The following is a 12,358-nucleotide window of genomic DNA, read 5'->3' on the forward strand; positions in this document are numbered from 1 at the left end:
TCCACAGAAAGCATCACAGACATTCAGACAGTCAGAACAGCTGATACACCGACTTCACAGACTATGTCCAGCTGTCAGGGATCGTGTGTTTGATGCTCACACACACTTTGCACAAACAGTGACTGATTTGGTTCGGTCCTTGTCCCACAGCTCCCTCCAGCAAAAATATCTTCCTTTTTCTTAATTTCACATTTCATTGAAGCTCTGTTTTGCCCGAGAGGGCCGGCTTTAACACACTTTGCTCTCTGCTCCTAAACCATCGTTCTCCTCCTGTTGGAGCTGTCATGCTTCATAAAGTTGATCTAATGACCACCAGTAACTCTGTGATGCGCCGGGCCGCCGTCTCTCTGCCTGGGCACTGACTCTGGCTGCCACTCTGCTCCTCTTGAGCTCCACTTTGACTCCCACACGCCTGTTAGGACTGTCATCTCCAATGTTGCTGTTACGTGAGAGATCCTATGTTCATGCCATGGGGAAACATCTGGTTGCTCTGCAGCCAGCAGCATCGAGAACACCTGCAAAGTGGCACACGTTGCCTTTTTCACCTCCTCTCACCCGTACAAGGAGTCTCTCCTGCCCTCTTCCTCGCTCCGCTCCAGCCTGGAGAAGACGATCCCACAGGATCTCCTCGAGCTCTTGCTGAACATTTCTTTAAGTGGTTGTAGACAACGTGCGGGTGACCAGAGCTGTTCGCCTCCTTCCACCACACATCACGTCTCAGCAACCAGCTTAAACACTAAAGCGGGTCCAGCTAAGCCCTGAAATGGAAAGCTGTCACTTGCCAATGGCAATTACATTAGGAGTCCACATTTAAAACAGTGCATGATTTGATTAAGACGATGGATGATTGTAGTGTGGGTTGAGAGACAGGGTTGAAAGGAACCGGTCTACAAACATCCCGGCTACCCGTTTATTAAACAACAGCTGTTTGACCCAAGGAGGTGATGACAGTCGCAGAAGCAATCATGGTGTTTGTTTCATACTCATCTGTCTTGTGACGGAGGCCCCACTTTGATTTGACTTGCCCGTTTTTTCCCCCTTTGGAGTTGTTCTTGTCTTCTCTGGGCATTCAAGGTACAAAGTAAGATAGTCTTTCCAACATACTATAACTTTATTTCTATAATTTCTATAATCTGCCCAGTACAGTCCTGACCTCCACGTCGTTGGATGTGATTAAGCATAGAAATGGAATAGGTGTGTGTGTATGTAGTGGGGTATGTTCTTGTACTACAACATGTTTTACAGTTAAATAAAGAGGAATAGACAGCTGGTTTGTTAAGTGTCGTTAAACTCACTAATAATAATATGAATTGAAAACAGTGGCATCGAGGAAAACCACGACATCACTGTGGTGATTGTTGATAATGAAGCTTCTGTTGGACCGAACACAATGTTGGCTTTGAGTTGTTGGGCATGAAATATCTTTGAAATGTGAAAACATATTTTAAGGACATGGCTCGTGTTGAGGATGACAGCAGCACATAAAGAAGTGGAAAGAAGGATGCTGATACATTTATTCTCAAAGTGTCAGAATAAGGGACGATTTCATTCATATACGTTCTAGTGCACAGCAGTTGATTTGAAGTGTTGCATTTGACTTCTTAGCTGAGAAATTTGTGTGATGTTTTTATTTCTTTATAATATCTGGAATGATATGAATCAGTCAATCCCGCAGGTTTGTTGTTTCCAGTCATGGATGTGTTGGAATAGAGATGATCAACTGAGACCTACATAACAAAATTATCAAATAAACCACCAACTCTTTGTTTAAAGGGAACAAAGAGCGAGGGAGCCCTTCGGCCACAGAGCTAAGAGGAAACACATTGCTCTTTTTGGAGATTCATCGTAAAATCTGCCTATAATTTCTGAAAAGTCGAGCGAACCGCAGAGAAGATGCCGTTTTAAAAATCACACACAAAGGTTGTTTCCAGTGTAGGGACACATATAGTCACACCTTGAAGCGATTCCTACAACTGGTTCAGAGCAACACTTTGAGGAGAGCCCCATCACATAACTCATCTCTATGTTCATCCAGATTGTACATTTCAAAGAGATTCTCTGCACACGTGTAGTAGCAGTAGTATGTACATGAGAGCTCTCAGAAACATATCTCTCCAATAAGTGCAGCCTGAAATAATATTCCAGTTCAACAAGATCTTGTACAACATTCAGCCATGAAGGCGCCGGCCACGTAGCACACTTATTATCAGCTTTTCAACTTGTTGCTTTTTCAATCAAGCAAGACTATTGAAATGTCTCTATGGGCTCCGTGAGGAGGTGAGGCCCCCACCTGACCGCAAGATCAATGATCTCTGTATAACTGAACTCTATTACTTTAAAGCCTTGTAGCTTTTCAGTACACAGCATTGAAATACCACTGCAGCTGCTGCATAGACACACTCCCACCACAACAAATCTCAATTTCACCCCTGAATATAAGTAATGGCTTCATAATGACAGTGAAAAGAGAGGGTAGGGGGGGGGGGGGATGCAAGTGGACTGAGTCTCTGTTTCATGTGTGAACTGGAGCAACATTCCAAGTTGAAAGCTTTTCCCAAAGTTCCCTCGGGGTACTAAAGTGAACATTAACCTGAACATTCGACCCCTTGAACCCTCAAACTGTGGCCTTTAATACGCCACTGTAATGACATTTGTATATTTAGGCTTCCCACCAACTTTTTGAGATCTGGCGTCTGGGATTTGCTGCCATTCAGCCCGAAGAGCCGTGAGTGAAGCTGGACACTGATGTTGGGAGATGAAGCCTGGCACACAGTGGGCGTTCCAGTTTGTCCCAAAGGTGTTGGGTCGGCTTGAGGTGCGTCAACCACAACACACTCAGAAAAGCATTCTCGTTTTATTCACCTTTGTCAATCTGAAACAGGGAAAGGATTTCCCAAATTGTTGCTGTGAAGTTGGAAGTATGTCGGCCTTTCTCTGGCTGACATTTAGACTTGTCACAGATGGAAAATAACAGGTGCAGCCAAATAAAGCAGTGAGTCAGCATGCTCAGTACCAGCACACTGAAGCCCAACATATATAGATACTGAATTATAATTAAAATGTATATGTGTACGCATCCCTTTAATGTTGCAGCTGGTAAAGATGGAGCTATAGTTTTAACAACTTTATATACTGCTGGGTTTCTTCATATATATCAATACATCATTTGTTTCTTCATTGTATTTTGCAGTTATAGTCTGAGTGTGAAAATTAACAGAGATACAATATTTTCTTTCTGAAATTGGAGATACTGAAGTAAAATATAACAACCTCAGTACTTGAGTAAATGTCCTTTTTGGCTTTTCCCCACTCAGAACAATGCCTTATGAGCCAATAATGTGCACATGTTTGACTGTAAGTGGACTACTGACTGAAAGTACACCCTCAACACATTACACAGATGTAGATTGATGTGAATTGTGAATGCTGTTACTGCCCCCTGCTGGAGGACTGCACACACTACCTTCTATAATGTGTCCCTGCAGCAGAAAGCGTAACACATTCAACAACACCAGTTACATTGTATTCAGTCATAAAACATGTGGCCATAATTTATTTATAAAATGCCTTACCTTTCCATTAATGTCTACAACTCGTTCACACGTCATGTACTGGCTGTCAAGGGCCAATGAGGTCCATGCACAATGTAATGCATCATAACACATAGAAAACACTACATTCTTTGTTCAGGTGTTTTACATTTAAATAATAGATAACAAACATACAGTAACAACATTATCTAGTGGCCATCAGTGTATGGAGTCATACAGGCATGTTCTCCCTCTTGTGAACACTCCTCACGTGCCGGCCCAGAGACTCCATCCACTTGAAGGATTTACCACAATAATTACAGACGAACTGTTTCCCCTCGGTGTGGATCGTCTGGTGTCTGTTCAGCGCGCTCGTGGTGATGAAGGTCTTCCTGCAGATGTCACATCTGTACGGCCTCTCCCCGGTGTGTGTCCGGATGTGAGCCGCGAGGTGGGAGCAGTTACTGAAGCGCTTCTCGCAGACGGAGCAGCAGTAGGGCTTCTCTTTGCTCTCCTCGCCGTGGTGGTGGTGGTAGGGGTGGAAGAGCAAGCTGGGGTCCGGCAGGCTGCTCTTCAGGCTGGAAGGAGACGAGATGAAGTCTTTGATGTCGGACTCGAGGCTCTCGAGCTGCTCCACGTCGTGACCGGTCCAGAAGTCCCCGTGGCTCTTCAGGTGCTGCTCCTTCTTCACCTGCGAGGGCTCCGGGTGCTCCTGCTCCATGCCGTCGCCGCTCCCATCCTCCTCACACGGCTGGGACTCGGGAGGCTCCGCTGAAGGCACTGACTGATGGAGCTGCTGCTGAGGAGGAGGGGGAGGGGGAGGAGGAGGAGGAGGGTGATGGTGGTGGTGATGGGTGAGCTGCTGCAGCTGGGCTCCCAGGCACCTATCCAACCGCGGCTCTGGGTATGAGACAAACACCAACATCACAACCATGTGTCGGAAATAATACAGGAGAGCTACACGAGGGCTGGCTGCACGCAGCTTCATTCAAACCAACCTGACTTGAGAAGCTTCAGCTGCATCCTCAGACGACTGATTTCTAAATCTTTGGAGCGAGAGATCTCCTCCTTGTACTCGGCTATGGTGTTCTCCACAGCGCCGCATATCTCCTCCGCCGCGGCTGTCAGTCTCTCGCTGAGAAACACTCTCAGTGACTGCATCGCGGACGTCTATGTATATAATAAAAGGTGTTTAGTAGCGCCGGGGAACGTTTTCTAGCGAGTCCCTGAACGTCACGCTCCGCTTGTAAACACGGACGTGAGATTGAGCCACACAGTGTTCAACGTGACGCACTACCGCCCCTTGCCGGGCCGGGGTGGAAAGGTACGATAGCGGGCTGAATTAGAGCGAATAACCTTGTGATATATATGCAGTGCAATACATTAAAACAATGTGTTGACTCAATTATAATTGTACATTGTATTAATTAAAAATAAACTGTATAAAAGGTGGAAAGTTGTGTTGCTATTTTAAAGGGAAATACCATTTATTGTAGGATACATGGCAATACATTTTTAGCTCATTTCTTGAGCTGATTTCTTTTTTAAATTTTGGGTTTGATATGCCTACAACTAAAATCTTATTAAATCAAGGCTGGATTAGCAGGGACATTTTGTGTATTCTTAATGAAAGTCGTGTTCAATCAAATGATCACCAACCCACATAAAGTAATAATCCGTTACTCGAGCAGTGGATAGTTTCTGGGACTGAAATGCATTTGTTTCTGAATTGAGTCGGTGGTAAAATGTACGTATTTATACTCGATAACTGCTAAATGCTTTTTTATTCTGTTTTGATAATGCCATCTTTTATTTTCCCATAAGTGAAAAAAATGTCCCATTTTAAAAAGAGCTATTGCATTGGATTCAATCTTATTCTGGTTAATTGGTCCTCCTGTACAAATTGTACAGCCTTGTGATGAACGGTTCAGGGATTAGGAGTGTGGTAATAAAGTCATGTGTGCACAGTGCACTTTGGGGTTTATTTTAACGGAGATCTTTATGCTCAATTAGTTCTGAATTGAACTTTGTAACTTTCACTGCTGCGTGTCAGTCTAGTCCCGGGATAAAAATAGCTGTCAAATGCTTCTCTGCGTGTTATTGTCTACATAGAAGGTCACTTCTGTAATAAGATACTCTTTCCCTGCCAGCCTGAGAATACCATCCTCTGTGCATGAACATACAGCAGGTTATGCAGCCTATTGGGACATATATCCCCCACACAACATCCCTATAAGATATAGAATAGTCAGTCATTGGATAAACTCGTCAGAGAATAAAAGAAATCCAACACACTGAATCGGTCTCTGAAGGGTTTATTATAACGTTTCCTTATACCCATCAGCCATGACACAATATGAACATGAAATGGACGGTTCCCTCTCGGCAAACCAGCCGATGAACTAGAGGATCGTGCTGGACTACAGGGGGGTAAAATCCAGAGCATCATAATGACACAAAAGAGACATCTATATTAAAAAGACAAATACAACTGATCAACAACAAGCTGTGACACCATTTACACAGAAAAAGGTTGGTAAACTCGTCAAGTAAAAGGCGGGGACTGTAGTTGTACGTCTTTATAGCTTGAGCACTTGGTGTGAAGTTAGTTTGCACACAGACTTTTGTCAGTGGACTTAACTCCGTTCAGTGCAGTACAGTGCATGTGTCAACCTGTCCCTTTTCTTCATGACAAAATATATTTCAAAACAAAATAAAGGAGAAAAAGGGAATGACACCGTTACACAAATACTTTTTAATATAAAGGGGGAGAGTAGTAAGTGTTGATGATCTGGCCTCTGATCTGGACGCGGTCACGTTGCAGCTTCCCAGGTTTTTATGCCTTGGCGTTGATGATTTCAATAAACTCTGGCTTGAGGGAGGCTCCGCCGACAAGGAACCCATCCACATCCTTCTGGGAGGCAAGTTCTTTGCAGGTAGCACCGGTCACAGAGCCTGAAAAGAAGAGATTCAAGGGAAGATATTCATGAGGGAAAAATCAAAATAAGAACACCACAAGAACCATCTCGTCACACCGACTGACCTCCATAGATGATCCTCACGGAGTTGGCTACAGCCTCAGACACGTTGGTCTTCAGCCACCCCCTCAGTTTATCATGAACCTCTTGAGCCTGAGATATCGTGCGGGAAACGGACACATTATGACGAGTTATGGGAAGAGATCGCGGCCATCTTTTTCTAGTGGTTACTTGTATTTACCTGCTGGGGGGAAGCGGTCTTGCCAGTGCCGATGGCCCACACGGGCTCGTACGCCAGCACAACCTTGCTCCAGTCCTTCACGTTGTCTGTGAAAGAAACGCGAGACGAGACTTAAATAAGACAATAAACTTCCCCTGAAATGTATGATGCAACATTTAAACTCCCTAGTGCATATAGACTCTGAATCAGGATGGGCAGGGGTCTCATACCTGCGATGACCTTGGTCTGAGCAAAGACGACCTTCTCAGTCATGCCGCCCTCTCTCTCGTCCAACTTCTCGCCGATGCAGGCGATGACACTGAGACCACTCTCCAGAGCATGGGCTGTCTTCTGACCAATGAGCTAACACACACACACATCTGATCACAGAGTGTACACAACTGTGTGTTTTTGTTTGCATTGAACTTAATATATGCAACGGTTCCCATTTAACGCTGCACATCATGACGGCCAATGGAGCTGGTGCAAAGTGGAAGACGATGAAGTCAGAATTACCTCGTCGCTCTCTCCGAAGACGTGGCGCCTCTCGGAGTGCCCGAGGATCACCCAGTTCACTCCGCAGTCCTTGATCATCGCAGGGCTGAAGACGGAAACTCACAATAATCACATCTGTTCCACTTAAAAAAACGTTTTTTACAGAGACATGAAGCATTAACAAGATTTCATATTATTAATCAAACCTAATAACCGAGACGATTTTGTATGAAGTGATGAAGTTGTTTTCACTTTACTGAACATGTCAAGAAAAACTCTCATTTCACATTCTTAATATTATTGCACTTATATTTACCACACTTCATACATCTGCCTTCTAAGCATTGTGGTTGAATGTGTTATACATTGTACCATTATGTTCATAATGTACAGAGTCCCATATATGTATCCCCCCCCCCTCTGAGGGACACATGACGCACCTGATCTCCCCAGTGAAGGCCCCCTTGGCCACTTTGTAGCAGTTCTGAGCAGCAACCTCAAACTTGGCGTCCAGCTTGGACCTGGCAAAGTCCAGGTAGATCGATGGAGCGCCACACACCACCTCTGTGAGCACAGAATAAAACAATGCTTTGGTTTTATGCAGTCCACATATATACATACATATTAGTACTGAGAGATACTCATAAAACTACATTTCAAGGACATTTTAGACCAACCTCCTTGATGTTAATGATGTTGTAGTTTGGGATTTATTTTTGGTAAATTAGAACATTAACTGCACATTCAAGTGGGATTCCAGGCTTTGCTTAAAAGATACTCGGAAACTTTATTAAACCGCTATACTTTCACACTTGCATACAGGTACGAACCGCCCTGTGATAACAGGACTATCTACCAACAATGAGCCTTAGCCGCCCTTCAACAGCGGCCCTGAAACACTCAGTTTAAGGGCAACGTCTATAACCACACTGCTCCGCTGCCAAGTACAAGACCCACATCCCAAAATATGTCAACACCAGAGGGATTAAAGAGACAAATTCAGATCAGTCTTTTTAAACACGATGTTTAAAAGGGTCCACTCATATCACAAGTAGAAACTAAAAGGGTCGATTCACAACTGAAAACAAATAAAAACAGGACTGGATAAATCAAACAATATCAAGGTGATTGACTGGCCACCAGATGTGTGCATCCAACCAAACGAGCTACATCAATACTCAGACGCCTCGAGGGTTCATGGAACTTCTCAAAACAGATACGTCGATACAAACAAAATGTTTTCCCCTTGTGCAAACAGGATTTTACCCAATTCAACAGCAGCAGTCTGCATGGGTCAAGAAGAGTTCAATAGAGTCCAGACACTGACATTCAAAATGAAACTATATCTTAAGGGTTAGCAGAGTCTAAATTAAACCCGTTATTATTGGTTTGGTAAAGGTCATTTCTCCACAGCCAGGCCAGGCTGCTCGGCATTAAAGGTCCGAGTTCAGCCTCCTAAAGGTCACCAACATTGCTGCATTCTGCAGAGGTCAGAGAAAGGTCACGATACAGAGTTCAAAAAGGCCATAGAAAAAAGAACCAGTGTTTAAATATCCAACATGTGAAAAAAATAAATCAGGGGAGGAAACAGCTGAACTTTGACTTTAAAGAGGCCGGTGGGAAAAGTGTGCTGTAAAGGGGTGGATTCATAAATGGAGCGAAGTCCAAGGATAGACCGAACCAGGGTAGCCTAAATAGAGGCACAACATTATAGTTGCACAACACCAACTTTGCAGGAGGAGCACAGCTCGCTCTGTGACAGCGGAAGCAAGTCTAGACAAAGTCAACGTCCCAAGGCTTGTTTTAATTGTCAGCAGAGTGTAATGCACGGAACGAAAAACCAGAGGATAATGTCTACTTCTGCTCTGGGGAAGATAAACTACAACTATTCGTGTCATCTGTGGCCTTCTAACTCCTCCTCGTGTAAACTGCCTCAACATGCAAAGGGCAGCTCACAATAAGCTACTGTATTCGGTCTGCAGATGAAAGAAGACCGACATCATTAGCGAGTAGCTTCACTTGAACGCACCACGTCCGTCTGCTGGTCTACGTGCTGCTGCAAACGCTCACACACCACCGACATTACCGCAAAGCCACCGAGCGGCTTTCCTTTTATACAGTTATGTCTGAGGCTCATAGACTGGGTTAAAAAACAAACACAGAAAATACGAAACAGAGATTACACTGAATAAGATTATTTAGATGTGGGTGTGTGTGGTGTTAATGGTGTCATTGAATTATTGAATGGCCGAGCCATTTTGAGTCGGTTGTGACATTGAAATGAGAAAAACACACAAACAAGGAGGTATGCTTCATTCTTCATCACGATAATAATAATAAAAAGTGCCTACAAATATTTAAAAAAAAATTAAAAAGGAGAAAAAGGATTTTGTGTCAGGGCTGTCAAACCGCACGTACCGACATTGGGGTCCACCTTGGCTGCGTTCATGGTCTGCGCGAGCTCGCCGAGACTTTTCTTGTCTCCATTCAGCTTCCAGTTTCCACCGACGAAGAATTTCCTGCTCATGGTTGCGATTTACTTTCTGGGGGGATGTTTTAGATGAGAATTAACTGGGAGCAACAGACCACCGGGGTCTATCTTTCCTGGGGTAAGAGAGCGGACGTGATAAAACAGCTCAGAGTATTTATGAACATGGACAAGTTAACCCCTCCTCTCCGGCAACGCCATTGGTTTATGCCGGCACGCCCGTAAATGCATCTCCCTATTTGAGGAAGGGGAAGAGCGAGAGTCATGCTGCGTTCAAGTGCTCTGTGAAACACTTTTTCATACAAGGACTCACTGCGACGGGCCAAACCGAAATGCCAAATGCCGGAATTTGACATATACTGGCATTTGGCACATACTCAAATCCTATACTTAATTAGGTACAACGTTTACATACTTGTTCTGCACAGTTTATCTATGTTATGCTTTATACTTTTACTGCATTACATTCCAGAGGTAAATAATGTATGCATTTATTCTGCACGTAGGAATCATAAGATATGCAAAACCAATCTACCCAGTAGTTTTCAAATTGGCTCCACATTGACGAACTACAACGTTCAAATGCATGTATGTGTTAGTGATACAATCGCAAAAATAAAATACTCTATAATTAAAACTGTTAAATAACCCATGCACTTTTCCTGGAGGATTTATTCTTGTGAATGAGCCTTTTTGACCATCGCAATTTTGCTTTTAATAATAATAATAATGCAGGATAACCATCTCTTCGCCTGGCTTTATTTTTTAAAGTTGCTGGGAGTAGTTTAGATATTTGTGTCTGTATATATACAGACACAAATATATACACTAAGAAGCAGGGATGCACCTCCACTATCTCTTAGTGTTGTGTAAGTGTGGCATCCACTAATCTTCTCAGTACTACATATGCAGCATTTGTATATAGCAGCACTAGAGCTCTCGTTAAAGGGGGCGGAGCCTCTATAACCATGGCGTGCACAGGTGACGTGCATACCGGGATTGGGATGTGATTTGTTTGTTTTTACACCTGCTATTCCAGCTGAACCATATTTAATACATTGTATTTGTATAGCTTTAAAATGTACTCAAGGGAAATATAAACAAGGCAGAAATATAACATTATATCAGTAATAAATCAAACACAAACATACATAAGTAGCATCACATGTTAAAGGCAGATTGAAACAGGCGAGTTTTAAGTGCAGTTTTTAAAGTGGTGAATGATTTTACTTCAGAAAAGGATCTTTAACGACAACCTCTTGTTTACTTCCGCAACAATGAGAACCTAATCAAAATTAATAAAATACCTCTATATCGTCAGAGATTTTACATTTACTTTGAATTCAATTATTATTAATCAAAGCCACGCTAATCTTATCAATTACTATTACATATATAACATCTTTAATCTAAACCTTTAGACTTGCTAACATGAATTTATTTCATGCAGTGCCAACAATCACAAAATGATCCACAACGTTGTGCAGCCATGACGAGCCACCGTTTGATTGGCTGAGGTGACTAAAGTCCCACAATGCTTTGCGCGCAAGAGCCACAGTTTGAAGAGCTCTGATTGGAGGATTTTCAGCCCTGTTTTACATACCCAGGCTGCACTGCCGTAAAACAATACAGCTCTTACGCGAATAAAGTTACATTTTCAGGATTGTGAGTGGTCGTTTGTCATGATAATATACTCAAGCCTTGTTGTTATTGCTGTTACGTTGTTCAATGAGAGTGGCTCCAACGGGACACCGTAGCACTAGGGCATGTCATTAATGTAGAAGTACTGCTAGTCACCGCCCAGACCGACAGGAATCTATTTGCTCTTTAGATATTTATCCAGCAGGTTTCTCGTAAAGAGAAGCCCCACACTGTTGTAAAAAATAATAATATAAAATAATATTATAAAATAACCTTCGCGGTTTTATGAATTCAGGCATTTTTTTAATTTGCTCATTCAATTATTATAATTCAAATATAACAAACATCTTTTAAATACCTACGAAGTTTGCGTTTTAATATATATCCTTTTAAAACTATCTTCACATTTTAACCCCAAGTAATCTACTGATGTGCTCATGATCGATACTGTCTACAACTGTGTGTACTTGACGTTGAAATATTCGGTCCAGGGGTAAAACTTTTTGAAATTAAAATAATTAGCATACTAATAATGTGTCACTGGATTTTTATGGTAAACAAATGATCCGATTATTGAAATAACTTTAATATGTACAGGACTGTCTCAGAAAATTAGAATATTGTGATGAAGTTCTTTATTTTCTGTAATGCAATTAAAAAAACAAAAATGTCATGCATTCTGGATTCATTACAAATCAACTGAAATATTGCAAGCCTTTTATTCTTTTAATATTGCTGATTATGGCTTACAGCTTAAGAAAACTCAAATATCCTATCTCTAAATATTAGAATATCATGAAAAAGTATACTAGTAGGGTATTAAACAAATCACTTGAATTGTCTAATTAACTCGAAACACCTGCAAGGGTTTCCTGAGCCTTGACAAACACTCAGCTGTTATAAATCTTTTTTTAACTTGGTCTGAGGAAATATTAAAATGTTATGAGATAGGATTTTAGAGTTTTCTTAAGCTGTAAGCCATAATCAGCAATATTAAAAGAATAAA

At 42.3% G+C, this 12,358-nt stretch overlaps 2 protein-coding genes and 1 non-coding gene across 3 annotated transcripts; 1 reads left to right on the forward strand and 2 right to left on the reverse strand.

The window, feature by feature from the left end:
- Positions 1–3,538: 3,538 nt before the first annotated feature.
- LOC130213476 (zinc finger protein 568-like) lies at positions 3,539–4,759 on the reverse strand. The gene is made up of 2 exons (XM_056445163.1): positions 4,529–4,759; positions 3,539–4,430 (listed from the first exon to the last, which is right to left on the reverse strand). Exons 1-2 carry the CDS (start codon positions 4,689–4,691, stop codon positions 3,763–3,765), a joined length of 831 nt encoding a protein of 276 aa, XP_056301138.1. The 5' UTR covers positions 4,692–4,759; the 3' UTR covers positions 3,539–3,762.
- Positions 4,760–5,829: 1,070 nt separating this feature from the next.
- tpi1b (triosephosphate isomerase 1b) lies at positions 5,830–9,832 on the reverse strand. Its single transcript, XM_056445169.1, has 7 exons — positions 9,642–9,832; positions 7,664–7,787; positions 7,245–7,329; positions 6,959–7,091; positions 6,750–6,835; positions 6,574–6,661; positions 5,830–6,485 (listed from the first exon to the last, which is right to left on the reverse strand). Exons 1-7 carry the CDS (start codon positions 9,748–9,750, stop codon positions 6,367–6,369), a joined length of 744 nt encoding a protein of 247 aa, XP_056301144.1. The 5' UTR covers positions 9,751–9,832; the 3' UTR covers positions 5,830–6,366.
- A 1,691-nt stretch (positions 9,833–11,523) lies between these two features.
- Positions 11,524–11,580, forward strand: LOC130188030 (U7 small nuclear RNA). The gene has a single exon (XR_008830549.1). It is a non-coding gene; the product is annotated as a U7 small nuclear RNA (small nuclear RNA).
- Positions 11,581–12,358: the final 778 nt, after the last annotated feature.

Source organism: Pseudoliparis swirei, chromosome 22 (assembly GCF_029220125.1).
Source record: "Pseudoliparis swirei isolate HS2019 ecotype Mariana Trench chromosome 22, NWPU_hadal_v1, whole genome shotgun sequence".
NCBI lineage: Eukaryota > Metazoa > Chordata > Actinopteri > Perciformes > Liparidae > Pseudoliparis > Pseudoliparis swirei.